The following is an 18,849-nucleotide window of genomic DNA, read 5'->3' as shown; positions in this document are numbered from 1 at the left end:
TAAACTTTTCTGACATATGCTACCAGTGTTATCCTTAAAAAAAAGTAATTGTACATAAATCTCTTAAATTCTAATCTTCAGAGCAGACAAAATCTATGTTGTTGATAGGTATGTCCTCTACCCATGTTGGTGAACCTAAGGCACATGTGCCATATGCAGCTGCTCCCCTCCCCCTCTCCACCACACCTGAGTACATTATTCTTACATCACTTGTCCTTCTATCCAGCAATGCTTCCTCCTTTCCTGTCTGGGGGTAAGGCAGGTGGTTCACTCGCAGTGTGAGAATTGCAGTTGGGCACTCAGTCTCTAAAAGTTTCACCATCACCTACCCATACCAATAAAATCAATGGCATAGTTCAAAACAAAAAAAATGGGTAAAAAAATTTCTGTGGATATGTAGTTTAGAGAGTGGGCAAGTAAATGTGCTATTTTTCATATATTTCTTGAATAATCCACTTTCAAAGTTGTTGTAGCTAAGGTACTAAGCATTTAAAATTCCTATAAATAATTAAGACATGAATGATGATAGTATTATAGCAGTTAAAAATAGAAGTGATAAGGACTTTCTAGTAAGAAATTAAAAAGTAAGAAGCAGGAAAAAAGAAAGCCATTGAATTTTTTTTCCATTATTTTTTACTTGTTTGATTTTCTTTATGATATAGTTTCTTTGAACTTGCCCTTCCTCCAATAAGTGGAATGTTTTTGGTCAAATAACATGCCACTTCCCTATTGTTAACATATGTTTTTGTCAGAAATTCTGAATCTTGTCTTGCAATATTTGCTGATTTATATTAGAAGACATAATATGTAAAATTTATTTTCTGAATATGCTTAAACTGAAGAAAAGCAAACTAGTTTATCATGGGGTTAGTAACTTACTTTAAACTATTCCCAAGGGTAAATAGCACAACCTCATAGCCTACAGCATTAATCAAACTGAAAACTAGAATGACTTTTGAGAATTGAAAAACCTCAGTCTCCTTTAAAAATATGCTTCAATGTGATTGTGTCATATTTCCTTAACATCACTTGTTAGTTTTACTTAGCAATGAAGCTTTGGAATATCCTGGATTGCACCTTATTTGGTCTATCTTCCTAAATCCATCTTTATTAAATCCTCTGGTTCTTATTGGGTTCCTATAAAAATTATATTCTTCCTTAAATTTGTAACTAGGGCATATATGGTAATAAAATGGAAAAAAATAAACAGGATCACAGGGAGATAAATTAGTAGTCATGTCTCTACATACTCATTTATTATTTTTTTAGCCTCTTTTTTCCCTTTTTTATTATTTTCAATTCCTAAATATAAGCAGAAAAGATTGTTGCCATCTACAAGGCAAGTAGGCTCAAGAGGGAGATGGGACAACATTTTCCAGTTACTTTATTATGGATAATAATATTAAGGAATATATCATTTATTTCTGGACCAAATCTCAGAAACATCACATATTCAGTGATACATTGACTCTACTTCTTGCAATAATTCAAAAAAATGTCATGCATAACTTGTACATTCTGTTTGTTGCTTATTTCTCTGATATCTTTCAGAGTTGCACTGATTCCTTCCAATAACTAAGGGAACTTCCATAGGACTTTAGAAAGATTCCTCACTATTCCTCTTAATAATATTTGTTAAGAGTTAAGACCTTGTGTTTTGGGGAGAGTTGAATTACTTCAGGTTCTAATGTCAGTCTACATCATTTCTAGATCCTGGAATCAAGACAAATTTACAACAAGATGACTAGGGAGATATTACTGAAATAGTATCTTTCTATTCTTTAGTCAGCACAAATCCATAATTGAAATTGAAGGCAAATCTTATAATAACTTTTCTGTTTCCCCAAAGTACTGTTTCCTCAACTAGTTATCATTGGATAGTTATAGGAAAATCTTTGAATGCCTCTGATTATAGGATTTAATAGTAGGTCCTATTTAAATATCTGTGTAAATATTGTTGGAGAAGTGAACAAGACATAATCGAATTAAAAATTGTGTTTGATTCAGGTAAAAAGTAAAATTATTGCTGTCTAGTGGAAAATCCAAAGATAAAAATGTATGTGTGAATTTTATGCTTAAAAATAAACTATAGTAAGTAGTAAATATGTGTGTACATGTTGCCTGTGTGAGTTATATGTGAAATGTATATTGGGAAATTTGAGGGGAAAGGTAGGGAAAAAAGGAAGGAAGGTAGCGCCCCCCCCCATCCCCCTGCACAGTAGGGAAATTAGCCAGGCTTTCTTCTTGACTATAACTATACTAGGGAATTAAATTAAATCAAGCCAGAATGTATGAATAGTTAGATAGGTTTTTTGGGCTAGGAAAAGTAAGGTTTGGGAAAGCTAGAGAATGTTTGATTTCTGGCAGCTACACAGAGACCAAAACTCTGAGGGTCAAAAGGCTCATTCTGGAGAAACAGTACACTAGGGAAAAGGCCTGTTCTGGATAAAGGGTGCTCTGGGGAATAGGTGAGTTCTGGAGAAAGGGAACTCTGTGGAAAAAGAACTTCTTGGGAAAGGGTGCCAAAACCCTTGCTTCTCTCTTCTTCTTTATCCTCTCTCAGACACCTCTCACAAAAGAAGTGGAATATGTCTGAGGAAGTTGAAGTAGAGAACCCTGGGAAATGTCTTCCAGAGTTCGGATTCATTTTAAAAATGATTTCCCCCCATGATCCTTTTGGAGACCAGTCTGCCCAGTGAATCAAAACAAACATAAACAAGTTTATTATCACAATAAAAATAAAGGGTATATACATCAATACAAGGGGGAAATGGCAAAAAAATTTTTACAACAAAAGAAAGAAAATATTTGGTGCTTTCTTCAAAGAAAATAGGGGGCAGCCCCCTTAATCACAACTATATATAAATATGTAAATATAAACATGTAAATAAAATAAATAAAATTTAAACAAAATATGAATTTTTGACTAAACAAATGAATTTTTAACCAAACAAATGATTTTTTTTAATCCTCCAAAATTCAATTTTGTGCATCCAGGTTTTCTCTCAGGATCTCCTGGAGTAGAGTACGGTCTCCTTGAGGTATCCACAGATGTCTCCATCTCAACTCCAGAAGGCAGTATATTTCTTTCCCTAAAATAACTTGAATTTTTTTTTGATAAAATAAAAGCACATCCTTCCTGAGGACAATATGAGGAAACATCGAAATTACACAGGGAAACATGTCTGAGGCATGAGACATATGAATCACTGCCAACTAAAATCATCAGGGAAAAATTGAACAAAAAAGCCAAATGACTATTGGGTGAAATTTCTAAACATTCAATCCTAAATTTTATGTGGAAAAACTCTAACTAGAAAAAAAACACAAATTTTATGTGGAAAAACTCTAACTAGAAAAAAAACACAAAATTACGACAGGACTTTGAATAATGCCCAATTAAAGTAATCCATGTCCAACATCAGGCACTCAGGTACTCAGCAGCCAGGACCACAGTCAACCACCATAGCAAGAAAGGTAGGAAAAGGTACTAGATTTTTATTTCTTCGTCTAATATATTTCTTTTGTTGTTTCTTCTCAGGGATAGAATATGGAACCAGAATAGCCAATTGTTAAGTACTTGAAGTAAATTTCACAAGGAGTGTGATACAAGGAGTCCTATGTCTTAATATATGTTAAATGCCACAACCTCAAGTCTCACACTAGGTTCAAGTCCTTTTTTTTTTTTTTAATTGGCATAGAAATCTCAACAAGTCTCAGCAATCCTAGCAGGACTGGTTTCTCTTTTTGACCTGAGTGCTCTTTTGGCATCATCAGGTTAAATATGTGCTTCTGTGGCACTGTGTAGATCAGGTCTGTGCTCCTTTTTGTTCCCATTTCTTCAAATCAGACATATGTACTAAGTCCCATTATATTTAAATACTAGTAGTAGTTTCAGTAGTCTAAGGCTTTTTGGGCAGGCAGTCACAGTCAGAACTAATGGATATAGTAAACCTACACTAGTGTAGTAATCTAAAATCTTTCAATTTAGATAGATGACATGTGCTTAGAAAAATTAAATTGCATGTGTAATTATAAAAATGTGCTAAAAATTAAAAAAACATATCTCCTATGATCAGTGACAATCAAAAAATATCTTGCAATCAGTGTCACTTAAGGAGGGATAGAATATAAAGGTTCTTACCTAAGAATTTAGATTCATTTCCTCTTAACTTAGGCATGGTCCACAGTGTGAGGGCAAATGAGGTAAAAAAAATCAATAATACATTGAAGAAAATACAAAAATGTCCACAAAATGGTACAAAATACAAATTAATTCAATACAGATCATTAACACAGGTCACTAATACAGATTTTATGTGAGGTAATATATGTACAAAGAAAATATCAAATATTCAAAATTCACAAAATACAAGTTTTCCGAATTATTAATACAAGTTGTTATGGACTTCCATAAAGGCACAAATCAAGGGTCAAATATAGGATGGCTCAAATAAAGTAAGGGGGTAGGCAGGCTCTTCTTCTGCTATGTTCAAGGGGAGACAAAACTGAAGAGGGTTAATAGCAACAAAACAACAAAAGCAGTAGAGTTTAAGGGGCACCACCTTCTGCCCCACATGGAGAAACATTAGCACCCTGAGCAATTTATGGATGAGATCCACTGAAGATATACTGTTGTGGGGTCATTTGGTTTGAGTTATCTGCCTAATTTATGATCCCAGAATTATCATTCCTGAAATTGCCGTTCCTGAAAGTATCCCTGTTATACTGATAGTTTTTGTTCCTGAAATTATTGTTTCTATAGTTGTTGTTCCCGAAATCATCATTGTAATTATTATTGCAGTAAGTATTATTTCTGATTGCCTGGAACAGATTTCTTCAATTCATCATTACATGGCCCTTCTCACAGAAGTGGCAGGTCAAGGATCAAAAACTAGATTCTCAGAGAGGGGCAAGTGGTTTTAGTGGAGTATCATGCACTTTTTCCTGTTTATTTTATCATGTAAAGATTTCAGGTCCTTTTATATTGTGTTCAATAAATCATTAGTTTCTGCCATTTTTTATGCATGTCCTTTTGAGACATACACAGCAGTCCTTCTCAACTCTTCAAGATCCATCTCGGGCCATTTTGGACAATGTTTTTTTTTTTTTAAGGCTTTTGAAATTTTATTGAAATAAATTATCTCTGCCTACATATTTATTCTTCCACCCTTTTCCCAATTACCTTTAAACAACCTAAAAACTTGCCATTAAAAAACAGCAAAATATTTAACTTTGCCAATAATTCTAGATAATACTGGATTCTTCCCAAAAGGATTGTGCTAAGATTATGTTTCTTAAAGTAATTTTTTAAAATTACTAGACTGGGACAAACTGAAAGGTGTAACCTATGATTGTGTTTCAGATCTTTTAACATTCAATGTGTAAAGGACTTGAAAAGGGGAATCAGACCTACTATGAAGGCAGGTGTTCTAAACTTCTTACCCATCTAAGTGTAATTAAACTAACTGGAGCAAAGTTACCAAAATGAAGGATTCAAGACACCAAAATTGTCTTTATTTTTTCAATAAAGGCTTATGATAAAGACTGTCTCATTTACTAGACCTATGTCGTTTGCCACTCCAAGGACCAAACCCACAGACTTTCCAATTACCAAACATACTGTAACACTGAATAAAAAATTCAAACCTGTGCTCACTGTTTAACCCTTTTAGTGCTGACCTTTCCAACATCTAAAGGTGGCAATGAAATGCAGAGGGAAAATGAAAGGATACATGTATTTACGCACAAGGGACACAGCACCAGAGTTAATGGAAATAAAACCAGCTTAGGACAAGGGGGTGTATGTATAAAGGTTAAACCACTGATGGGCTGGGCCAAATGGGGGGTTACTTCCCTGCAAAAAACAGGCTATTTATTTTCATTTTTCAATCATGTAATGTAGCTCAACTACCCCTTGTTTCCACTGCTACACCAAGAACTCATTTCCCATGATTCCCCACATGTCCTCCCCTTTTCCTAGGAGGGAGAACTGATGTGGGGGTGGCATTTGTAATAATATAAGGAATGCCTCTGTGGTAAGTAGAGGCTTGCTAACTGATCCAGGAAGCATTCTATGAATTTTTCTGTGCATGTCCCTTGCCAGATTTTGAGCTAAGACACTAGTACCTTCAGTGACCTATGCATAAAACAGTATTTAAGTTGCCTGCTACTGGGCCTCCAGACCACCCCTTGCTATTCCAACCCAACCTGGCAGTTTAGTCAGTGCCAGCAGAGATAATAATGTCTAAAATTAAAATTGGCTTTTTTTTTCCAGAGAGGGCAAAGGAACTGGAGAAGTATCACATAGAAAATATTACAAAAAAAGATTAAATTTGTCAGCTGTCCAAACACTAGTAAGACCACATGCTTAATACAGTGGCAATGCAGTCATGCCCACTCCTCCACATAGCTGGCAGAACAGGGAAAGGCCTCTTCCTGCTGGGATGAAGTACAGCAGCTCAGCACACTTCTCATGAGGAGGTGGCAGAGGAGGGCAAAAGAGAACGCTAGGAGTTCTGCTGCATCTGAAGTCTTCGTTCAGCAGTACCAGCCAACATCCTACGGCTTTGGGTCACAGGATCAGAGGATGGGCTCTCAGAGAGTAGACAGCTTTCTGAGGCTGAGTCATCATCAGAAGTTTTGTTTAAGTAACGTTTTCTAGCTTGCTGCAGCAAATCATCCTTCCACTGTACTAACATTCGCTGGCATTCATCAGCTTGACTTGGAGAAGCGGCTCCCTCGGGCTTCAAAGTCCTCTACCTCATTGGGCTCAGCTTCTACCTCACTCAAGTCTGGCATCTCCTCCAACCTGGGACTTAGGTCAAGGGGCCCACGCTCAACCTGGGCAGAGATTTTGTTCTCTTCTTGGTCACCATTTGACCTTTCTGCAGAGTTATTCAATGCAGGTCTAAGGCTGTCTGGACGCTGTGCAGGGAAAGGTACTTGAATTCGACCCTCTAAAATACTTTCTGTTGTTATTTCAACTGAACGTGTCAGTTGTAAATCCTGTAGAACCAGGTGGTATGGAACCTGGGGAAACATTTCTTGAATCTGATGAGCCATTGCATTAAGTTGAGAGTTACTTGTTTGAGTAATGTCAAGGATATTGGTGGTATGCATCACTTCCACTGAAACACTGGGCAGCCAGCTAGCAATCCGGGAACCATCAAAGTGGAAGAAGTGGTTATGCTGGTTTAGGTGAGGTCGGCCTTCAGCTGCTGCCACAGGCACCAAATTCTCATCCAAGTTCTCTCCTTGCTGATCTTCTCTGATTCGATTATTATCAGCAATATTCAGAGACATTCTGCAGGTTGGACAGGAGGTATCCTGTTCAAGCCAAGATCGGAGGCAGGAGCTTTGTCACAGGATATGTAGCTTCTGTGGCACTGCTCTCTTCTGGTTCTGTCCTGAGTACTCTTCTCCAAGCTGTTTCAGTGAAACTTCATGTGCAGATAACTTCAAAAATCCACAATAAACCTAATTTCTAGTCTTAACTCTAATCTCACATACGAACTAAGTACTTGGCTTTCCTCTGGAATCTCAAATCTGGGACCTATTTTCTCTCTACTACCAAGCCACTGCTCCTCCAAACTTTCCTATTTCTATTTGGACAATGTGTTTTAAAATAGTCTTGGACCATCCTGCAAGAATGATTAACAAATTGATGCCTTATTTGTCTGATATACCTTTTGGTAGAAAGGTCTAGATCCAGGTACCAACCTCCCAGCTCAATGAGCTAATCCACAAATTGGGAGGGTGTGTCATCATCAGATTGTGTACTGTGGTAAAATTCTGACCAAACATCTGGTCTTTCAGAGCATTCTCTCATTGCCTTGAGAATGGCATCCCTAGCATTGTTTCATTGTAAATATTCCGCAGGAACATTATAGTCCCAATGTGGATCTTGAGGTGGCCATTGTACTGCATTGCGTTCTTGGGCTATGTTAACTTGAGAGATGATTGCATTCCTTTCAGTCTGTCAGAAAGACCTGAAGTAATTTTTCAACATCCTTATAAGAGGGATGATACTGGAAGAATATATTGGCCATCTTTTTCATTACAGCAATCAGTTTGTCTTTGAAACTAGGAGTATCTCTTTTAAATTCTTTTATATCCTGGGGTGTGAAAGGAATATGATGTCTTAAGTTTACCACATCCCCAGTTTGTCCTATTGTGAGCACTTCCCTTAAAGGGAAAATAAAATCATAGGAATCAGTCTATGGTCTCCGTTTCTTTGAAGTTGTTTGAGTGCTTACCAAGGCAGTACAGGTAGAAACCAGTATGGTAGGAGTATGAGGTTTCCCCGGGACAGGAGTTGGTCATGGGCTGGGAGAAGGGACAGGAGAGGATGGGGTGTGAGGAGAGGAAGCAGGGGAGTCAGGAGGAGTGGGGGAGGTATGACCAGGAGGTTCACAACACAAGAGAGGAGTATCTTCACATCTCTCTCTGTCTATGTTTCAGGAGAAATAGGATTTTCCTCTCTCAGTAGTTCAGAAAAAGGCTCACAAAAATTTGAATTAGACATTTGAGGAATAGGCTTACAAAAATTTGAATTAGACATTGGAATGGGATCCTCCTTTTCCACTGGACCATGCAAAGAGTGAAATTTTCCAATTGAATTTGTACTGCTACTTGTATTTTTGCTTCCATTTTCCAATTTGTAGCCTTTTGTGTCTTAATATTAAGAATTAGGAAAAGAAGATTTCCTAGTAGCATTAGGTAATGGAGGCATTCAGGAACCTTAACGGTTTTGTGAAGGGGAAAAGGGGTCATTTTATAAAAGGTTGGACTGAATTATTTAAGAATAGGGTTGCCAGGAATTTAATTTATTCCAAAGAGATTTATTTACAATTTATTTACAAATTATAGAAAGTGAAGTAAGAAAATAAGAGAGAGGATAGATTGAGATATCTAGTCTAAGCAATAAGTAATTTACTCCCTGCCCCTGGCTCAACCCAGACAGGGAGAGTTAGTGCTAAGCTAGAGAGGCCTTGGCAAAGCCGAGGACCTCGGGATGTCTTTCTCAAGAGGTAATTCCCTCCTGAGACTAGTTTCTTCAGAAAATCCAGGAAAAGGGTCAGCCTTTTTCAATTATCACATGTCAGTCCAAAGGTGAGTGATTCAAGGACAGTCTCACCAGGAACAGGGTCTCAGGTCCAGTTAGCAGATTCTTCACCAGCCTCCAATTCAAACTCAGAACTCTGGAAGAAGCTGAAGTCCAAGTTCAACTCCACTCAGGAAGTTGTAACTCCCTTTTAAAAGACACTTTCTTTTTCTTCACTTCCTGTGCCTTCCCCTAATTTTACATTTACCAATCACAGTTGAAGCTTTGCTTAGGATGGCCCACAGGGTAGTCAGTTTGATTCTGATTCATCACCCACTATTGTACACATGGGTCACAGACTTCCACACTTAATGATTAAGTGGGATGTTTATACTTTGGCTGATTAGATCTAAAAATGAGAAGATCTCCCCACTGTAAGTAGGTTGTTTACACTTTTGGTGATTAAATCTAAAAATGGGCAGGGGAGTTAATTAAATCTTTTCAATCAGTGGAGCGTTAATTAATTTCATTTTCACAATCAGGGGAGTTAAATTTACTCTTTATAGTTTCCAATTTGGCAAAAGCCAAAAGACTTTATTGTAGAGAAGTGATCATGTTGTGTGGTGTATATTTATTTATTTATTTAGCTATTTAATTATTTATTTAGCTATTTATTTATTTATTTAGCTATTCATTTATTTATAATGGTATAGGTAAAAAAATATATATGGTGCTGCCCTCAGGTGGCAGAAAGACATCACTACAACTCAGCAGAAGAGGAAAAAAACAAAACAAAAAACTGAGTACGCTGTGCTGGCCTCTAGTAGCCAAGAGGCAGTACTACAGGGAGAGTAGAAAAATTGCTGGTAGGGGATAGGAGTTGGAAAGGGAATTGTGGGTAATAGGGCAGAGTTAAGGCACTATTGGGTGTTGGAACCAAGGTAAGTTGGGTTTGTGTTTAGGCTTGAGAGTTGCCTGTTTAAATGCAAATTTGCTCTAGAAGGAGAGATTGGATCTAGGCAGTTAAGGTTGTGGGCAGTCAGGGAGTTTTTGAAGCAGGCTGGGGTAGGTGAAAGAGGGAGTGAGACCAGGCTCACCCCCCCCCCCCAGACCTCCAGACCTCCAGATATCATTATATAATGATATTTTTTACATTCCCCCCATTAAGAGGGTGATTAAAAAATGGGATCACTTAGGGATGCATGGCTGAGGTATGAGGTATATGAATCAATTGGCAAGAGATATTAAAAGGATATCAGAAAAATCCAAAAAAAGAAAGATTTCTGGATGAAAATATAAACTATCAAAGTCTTATGTGAAAAAATTCTAAGTAAAAAGAAAAATAAATCTATAACAGGTCCTTGAATCAGGGCCCAATTAAAATGATCTAAGCAATGATGCATTTATCCAGTCAGTAGCCAGGACTACAGCAAGGTACCACACTATGAAAGGCAGAAAAGGGGACCAGATTATAGGAGCCAAGGTTTTGGGGATACTCGTCTGTGAGTATCTTCAGAGTGAGTGTGGACACAAGGAAAGCCTATGTCTAACAATGTTAAACACAGTAACCTCGAGTCTTCACACTAGGTTCAAGACCTTTGTATTGGCCTAGAAGTGCATCAATCCATCCTGGATTGGCTTTTCTTTGGCTCTGTGCAATGGCTCTTGTGTGTATATCTTGTCCTGGAATCAGATTGAATCATTAAGCAAAGTCCCATAATTTATTTAAATAATAAGTGGCATCATTTTTATAGTCTCTAGCTTTTTAGGGCATGCATTAGCAAATGTATCTTAAACTTGTAGTTCTGAAAAGTCAAAAAGTTAAAGAAAATCTCAATGCTGGTGACATGTGCTTGAAATATAAAAAAGAGAGAAAAAAACTGAAAAAGTATATTTCACATGCAAGAAAAATATAATAATAAAAGAGCTTTAAAAATTCAAAAATATAACTTATAATCATTGACACTCTGTGTCAGCTAAGAAAATATAAAATGCAAGGCTTTCTCACCAAAAATGAGATCCATTTCCTGCTCCGCAGTGAGTAGAAGGCAAATGAATTGAACAGTAGTACAAATATGTAGTTTCAATATCCCCAAAATTCTCAATAGCCCAATTAAGCACAATAGCAAACAAATACACTATCATATTTCACATAAGTTGCTGTATGACATTTTTTAAAAACCTATGAATTGATGGATATTTGTCACAGTTTTGGTTTTTTTTTTACAAACGTAGCAATCTTTCAACCTTGGTAATAAACATATTTTTAAACAAAGTAAAACTCATCTTGGGTTAAGAACATAATCAAGAAATCTATATATCATTCTGGTAGAAGTTAAGGAGTGAGCTGAAGAGTATAAATGAGGGATGCTCCTTTTTTGGAGGCTTTTTAGGGATACAAATGCCCTGAGATTAACTGCCCCAACTTCCATTCACATATTTAGAAATGCGGGAAGGTTGGGGATTATAAAATGTATTTCACTTCAGCTACTGTAATGGGCCTTACACCTCATGGTAAGGGAAGGCAAAAATGACCAGAGATTGTTAAAAAAAAATTACAAAAATCATATTTAAAAAACCCTTAAAATCATTAAGATATTTAGCATATTAAATGTTCCAAGGTTGTTATAGCAATTGTAACCAGTTCTGAAGTCCATCTATCCTCAGCAAAATAGAAAAAAGCTGTTTTTTCATATATGGGCTTATTCAATAATATTTGTTCAGCACAGTTATAGGGGAAAAACAACAGAATTTTAAAACTCAGTACATTAAATGAACAGTATAGCAGAATAATATTGAATCCAGTAATATATGAACTTAAAATCACAAAATTAAACCTTGAGCAAAAAATGTAATAGAAATACAGAAGTTTTTTTTTTTTTTAATAAACCATTGGAGTCTGAAATGCCTTAAAATCATAACCTCCAGTCTTTACAGTTCCTTAGATTCTTTTTTGTTTGTTTGTTTTTAGTTATTCATTTAAATGTCTATTATCCGAAGGCAGAGTGGTAAGGGCTAGGTAATGGGGGTTAAGGGACCCGTCCAGCACCCCACGGCTGGGGAGTATTTGAGGCCAGATTTTAACCCAAGACCGCATGTCTGTAGGCCTGGCTATCAGTTCCCTGAGCCACCCATTTGTCCCTTCAAAGTTGAATCTTTGGGCTGAATCTTTCTTCTGGCACGCAGATAAAATCAGTGAAATTACCAGAACAGTCAAAAGGTATCCTTTTAAATAGCCCATTGCTTAAAAGTCTGTTTGAAAAGTCCGTTTCTTCTCCTCTCCCTTTTCTCTCTCCCCTGCTATGATCTCTCCTCCTGCCCCAGTCCACGTGGAGCCCAGGCCGCCCATGTGGACCCAATTACCCCCTCCCCCCCCCTTCCCCCCCCCCCCCCCCCGTTTTGTTACCAGCTGGTAGAAATGAGTCCTGAGCGATCTGCTTCAAGGATCTGGGTGATCTGGGGTTGTGCTCCTGGGTCTGGGGCTCAGAAAGCAGGCTCGGGCAGGAACGCAGAGCCAGGTGAGGGTGGAGAGAGGCCAGGAGATCAGGAGCAGCAAACAGGACAAACAGGCAGGCAGAATGAAGTGGCCGGGAACCCGGTGGGCAGCAAACAGGTCTGGAGCCTGGAGAGGATCGGGCAGCAGCTTTTCAAGGGTAAAAAACAAAAAAACAACAACAACAAAAAACCTCGGCCAGAAAAATGTGGCTTAAAAAAAATTCTAGGCACTAGCTATTAAAGCTGAACTAAATATCAGAAAAGAAATCACAAGATTGAGATACTTCGTTTTCCCGAAGTGGTTACACCAAACAGTAAAGATTAAAATTTAGGGGAGACTGAGGTATCTGAGGCAGGTAGAAATTAGTTTCTCTCTGCAAGGAGTATTATATTTTTTAGAGGTTTATTAAAGGTTAAAGATTAAAGAAAATACAAAATAAGAAAAAACACATGTCTTGGCCAGAGGTCTAGACATGACCTCACCTACATTATGGAAAGAGCCATGTCTGCTCCAAAACAGAAGTCCAAAAGAGACGCAAAAGCCTTTGCAATCAACTTAAATCCCTTCTTGATCTTGCCCACTTCAGAATTCCATGAGATTACAAAGCATCTTGGGGAAGTGGAGGAAGGGCTTGTGGGGATTGAAGTCCAGAGTTCATATGAGTTTACATAACTAACGAGGGGATGGTAGATTACACTAAAACATCTGGAGAACCTGAAACATCTACTTGTTATACAAGTGCATTACAAACTCTGGGGCAAGAAAGCAAAGATGATAATAGGAAATCTGTTTATGTAAACACCACAATAGCTAATTTACAAGACCCTCACTCCTCTCCTCATCAGTCTTTTCCTCCTTTTGATTCCACTCCTGGGGCCCCTCGCCCGTGGAGGTGATCAATTTCACATACTCTTCAATCTGGCATTTTTTCTTTAGTGCCAGCCTCTGTAACATTCTGGAGAAATGACCCTCTGGGGGAAAGGGCCTTCTTGGGGAAGGGCACCAAAACCTGAGCTTCTCTCTTCTATTTTATCCTCTCTCAGACACCTCACACAAAGGAAGTGGGATGTTTCTGAGGAAGTTGAAGTAGAGAGCACTGGGAGCTGTTGTCTCCCAGGGTTCAGATCCATTTAAAAATGCACAATATCCATTTGAGTTGTTTTACTGTTGCTATAAAAGGGACAAAAACATATTTCTGAACTTTCGACCATATCTTGGAGGTGAAAATTTGATTTCTACATAATGAGGAATAGGAAAAGGGAGCAAAAACCTAGCTTCTTTGTTTTCCTCTGAGAAAAGAAGATATCAGAATAGAATTATATTCATCTGCTTCCCATTTCCTGTATAATTCTGAACTAAGGGAAATATTTTTATTTTTAGGTTCTAGTTGCTTTCTTCATTCATTTCTTAAAATGTAAAGGTATCCTGAGCTCATATCCACAATGTTGGGTTCTTCCTACTAAATGCTAGTTACACAAGAGATTATTTTAAATAATACCAAACAGAAATTAGTGAAGTTATGTATAATATACATATTAGGCAATATATTGACTGAATAAGTTCTCTTTATGAGGATCTAAATATCTCAATTATTATTGTCTATTATGCCACTTGCCACATTAAAATCATTGTTGGTAATGTATTTCAGCCTGTTTGTGCCCATTTTGCATATTTCTATCACTTTAAAAAATTTGATTTCTTCTATTTCAAGAAGCAGTTGTCCATTTTTGTTTCTTCATTGGTTTTGTAATTTCTTAAACAACTTTCAAAAAATTCTTGTCATCTATGTGTAGTTTAGAGTGGATTCTTTTTATCTTTGAGCTGGAAGTGATTTTGGTGACAAGCTAATCCAAGCCTATCATTTTAAAGAAGAGTAAGCTTAATTCCAAAGTTTAGTGACCTCTCCATGGTTATTTATGTAGTAACAATGGCAGGATCTGAATAGAGATCCTCTGGCTCTACAACCAAAGTTGTTGAATTCCCCCCCCTCACCACCTCTATCTAATAGTACTGGAAGAATATCGATTTTAATGATCTAGACTTTGATAGCAATGAGTAAATTAATATACAATGTCCAGATAATTTTTATCATAACAATATCGATGGACTAAAACAATAAGATGGGCATTCAGTTGAAGGTAAAAGTTTTGGCAATATGAAGTTTATATCCTCTTTATTTTTCTACTGAAGATATTTAAGAAAATCTCCCCCACCCATTGCTATGGACTTTACTAAGCTACTTTATATAGAATTTTAGATTCAATTAAATTAACATATCATTTGAAAAAATAGCATTTAGAAAATCTAGACATCATTTGATTATCTTTTTTATTATTTAAATTCTTCAAGGGGCATCATCAAGAAGACTGATGAACATTTTAGGAAATATGTTTCATACCTAAGTTAATGAAAATACTCAGCAGATCAGGGAATCAAGTCATCTGCATAATCTATTCTATAATAGATATTTATTTAACTTATCATAGTCTCAGAAAATACCTTTTTAGATTGCATTTTGTTCTAAAAAGCCAAGTCCTTTTTAAAAGCTAATTTGATTTTGGGGAGTTAATAAACAACAATGGTATCTCATAGTCATTAAACCTATCAGAAAATCATGTATTACATTTATTTTGTTGTAGTATATTGTCTACAAAAATCTACTGATATTTCTGTCATACTTTCATCAATGTGACCTCAGTATTCTATGATTTTCTGTAGTAAATTCACAAAATTAGTTATCAAAATAAAGTATGTATTTTCAAATTGTTTAGAAACAGTATTTGTAAGAAGTACAGTGAGCTCTCTCCACTCTCATTGAATCCTGATGAAAAAAAATGCAAGAAAAAGTAATATTTAGTCATTTTTTCTAGTAGAAGTCAGAATATTAAGAGAGGAGCCCAAATGGAAGCATACAGGAAGCAATTCAATTGAACTATGCCAATATTCCCTTCCAAACAACTTTATAATAACTCCTCAAGTCAAATTTTGGAGCAGCAGAGTCAACAAAAAGTTAATGAACCATTTTTCCTGCAATATGAAAGCATCTACATGCAAAGTCTCAAAGAAAAGTGCTAATTGGCTGCAAGACCCAAAAGAATTTCAGAAAGATTTAAAGAAAGATAACAATCTAGAAAAAAATGGGAAAAGAAATGTATGTGATTCAAGAAAATGTTGAAAAGAGAATAAACAACTTGAAAAAAGAGGAAAAATATTGAAGAAAAATAATAGTTTAAAAAAAAGCAGAATTGGCTTAATGGTAAAAGAAGCACATAAATTTACTGAAGAAAGCAAGTCATAAAAAATCAGAACTGGCCAAATAGAAAAAGAGCCCCAAAAATCTCACCAAAGAAAAGAACTTCCCCCATATTGTATTTGGTTCAGTGGAAGCTAATGACTCCATGAGACATTAAGAAACAATAAATCAAAGTTTTAAAAAATCGGGAAAATATGAAATATCTCTTGGTGAAAACAACTGACCTAGAAAAGAGTTTGGGATATAATTTGTGAATAAATTAACTACCTGAGAGCTGTGATTATGATCATGAATTTGTGATCATGAAGTCCCAATCAGAATGAGACAAGATTTAGGGGACTCCACCTTAAAAGAACAAATAGTTTGGTATATTATATTTCAGAAATCAAAGGAACTGGGACAACAACTAAGAATAATGTACCCAGAAAAACTGAATATAATCCAGCATGGGAAAATGGTTTATGAAGGGAAATAGAGTACTTTTAAACATTCCTGATGAAAAGATGAATAGAAAATATGACATTCAAACATATGACTGAAGAGAACCATGAAAGGTAACAAGAGAAATTTTAAGGACTTGATAAGATGAAATTGTTCACATTCCCATATGTGAAGATGATAGGTGTAACTTCTAAAAACTTTATCATTATTAGGGTAGTTAGAAGTTGAATAGACAGACAGCTTAGGTCAATTAAGTCAGGATGATCTTGAAAGAAAATGAAGAAAAAAGAATACCCTAAGAGAAGGATAAAGGAAGAAGTGTAATGGGGAAACACTTCTCACATAAAAGCACTCAAGGAAGAGATTCTGCAGTGGAGGGGGAATAAAGGGAATGGCAAGAAATGCTTAAATCTCACTCTCATCAGAATTGACTCTAAGAGGGAAGAATAGTATATAAACATTCAATTGGGTATAGAAATGTATCTTACCTCATAAAAGAATAGGAAGAAAAGAAGATAAGAGATAGGAGGTGGGAAGGGGAGGGGATGGAATGCTAAAAAGGAAACAGATTAATGGAGGCAATGGTCTTAAATAAAACAGACTTTTAAGTAGAAATAAAATAAAAAGAATGACAAGGATAAACAGAAGAAAACATGATGGAGGAAAATATCCAGCTAGTAATCATAACTGTGAATATGAATGGTATGCTCACCCATAAAGTGGAAGTGGAGAACAGAATGGATTATAAACAAGAATCCAATAATATGTGGTTTACAAGAGACATACTTGAAAGAGAACTACATGGAACTCCTAGCTGACTGGGGCATTCGGGGCTTAGTGGAGCCGAGCCGGGGAGAGTAGGCAGAAGCCAAGTGGAGCAGGACACCATGAGGGAACCATGGAGAATGAGTACAAGTATGAGGATTATAAGAAAACAGCTGAGTGGCTTTTATCCCTTACTGAACATCGGCCCCAAATAGCAGTGATCTGCCGTTCTGGATTGGGGGGTTTGGCAAATAAAGTGACCCAATTGCAGGCCTTTGACTACAGTGAGATACCCAACTTCCCTCAGAGCACAGTACCAGGTCATTCAGGGAGACTGATATTTGGATACTTAAATGACAAATGCTGTGTGATTATGCAGGGTCGATTCCACATGTATGAAGGCTATGCACTCTCGAAGGTGTCATTCCCTGTGCGGGTTTTCCAACTTATGAATGTGAATATGTTAATTGTCACTAATGCTGCTGGCAGACTGAACCCCGAATATGAAGTTGGGGTTATTATGCTGATCCGAGATCATATCATCTTGGCAGGTCTCAGTGGCCAAAATCCACTCAGAGGACCCAATGATTAAATATTTAGAGAAAGGTTTCCTCCTATGTCTGATGCTTGTGATTGAATTTTGAGACAGAAGGCCCATGGTATATGGAAACAAATGGATCAAGAACGACCACTTCATGAAGGAACATACATTATGGAGGGAGGCCCCAGCTTTGAAACCATTGCAGAGTGTCGGTTTCTGCAGAAAATAGGGGCTGATGCTGTGGGCATGAGCACAGTGCCAGAAGTGATAGTGGCTAGATATTGTGGCCTTCAGGTCTTTGGATTCTACCTTATTACAAACAAATCAATCTTGGACTACAAAATCCATGAGACTGCCAATCATGAAGAGGTACTGATGACTGGGCAGGAGGCTGCCAAGAAGTTGTAAGAATTTGTCTGTATTCTTGTGGAAAACATTCATCCACCATCGGAAAAGACTTTTTGACCTCTCCTCTGATGCCTACTTTTCATTCCAGATAATGGCCAGCTTCTAATCCTTGCTGAGCCACTTAGCTCCCTTCCCTAAGAAGTTGATAGAAGAACTGAGTATTTCATCTCCTTGGAATATCTACTCATCCTTTTAGACCTCCCCCTCCCCCCAATGTTATCTAATTCTCTTTCTTATTCCTTTGGTCCCTTCCCTCTAAAGCTGGATCATTCCATTGTAACTCCTAACCCACAGCCAACATTCTTCATTCCACCTCTAGAGATGTGAGGATTAAGACCACATTGCATGAAAGCTGCTGCTAATATTTTGAAAGGACTGCTATTCTTAATATTCCCTGGGGAATATTCTCTGCCATGCTATGACTTCTGAGACTTTGGTCCCAGACCAGTGTGTTTTACAAATAGTACTATGCAGGAATAAAAAGATAGCTGGGGGGGGGGAGAACTACATGGATTTTTAATAGATAGCTGGAACAGAATCTACTATGCTTCATTCAACTGAAGTAAAAAAAAAGGCAAGGGTAGCAATTATGATCTCAGGCAAAGAAAAGCAAAAGTAGACCCGATTTAAAAAGATAATCAAGTAAACTACATTTTGTATAGCGGTGCTATAGATAATGCAGCAATTAAAAAACATTTATAGCAAAATTCTCTGATAAAGGTCTCATTTCTTGAATATATAGGAAGTTTAGTCAAATTCATAAAAAACAAGAGCCATTTCTCTAATTAATAAATGATTAAAAGATATAAACAGGCTATTTTCAAAAGAAGAAATCAAGCCTATTTATAATAATATGAAAACTGCTCCAAATCACTTCAGATTCAAGAAATGCAAATAAA

General features: G+C 36.8%; 1 protein-coding gene and 1 pseudogene across 1 annotated transcript; one reads left to right on the top strand and one right to left on the bottom strand.

The window, feature by feature from the left end:
* Positions 1–6,252: 6,252 nt before the first annotated feature.
* LOC100020986 (E3 ubiquitin-protein ligase AMFR-like) lies at positions 6,253–7,362 on the bottom strand (the record flags this gene model as incomplete). Its single annotated transcript, XM_056823589.1, is given in 2 exon segments — positions 6,253–6,719; positions 6,721–7,362. Coding segments are annotated over 2 exon segments (852 nt in total), but the record flags the coding sequence as incomplete, so codon positions are not given.
* A 9,772-nt stretch (positions 7,363–17,134) lies between these two features.
* On the top strand, positions 17,135–18,007 carry LOC100021043 (purine nucleoside phosphorylase-like; annotated as a pseudogene).
* The last annotated feature ends 842 nt before the right edge of the window (positions 18,008–18,849 follow it).

This window comes from Monodelphis domestica, chromosome 3 (assembly GCF_027887165.1).
Source record: "Monodelphis domestica isolate mMonDom1 chromosome 3, mMonDom1.pri, whole genome shotgun sequence".
NCBI classification, from domain to species: Eukaryota; Metazoa; Chordata; class Mammalia; order Didelphimorphia; family Didelphidae; genus Monodelphis; species Monodelphis domestica.
Note: the sequence above shows the minus strand (reverse complement) of the source record. Positions and strands in the feature narration are given on the sequence as shown.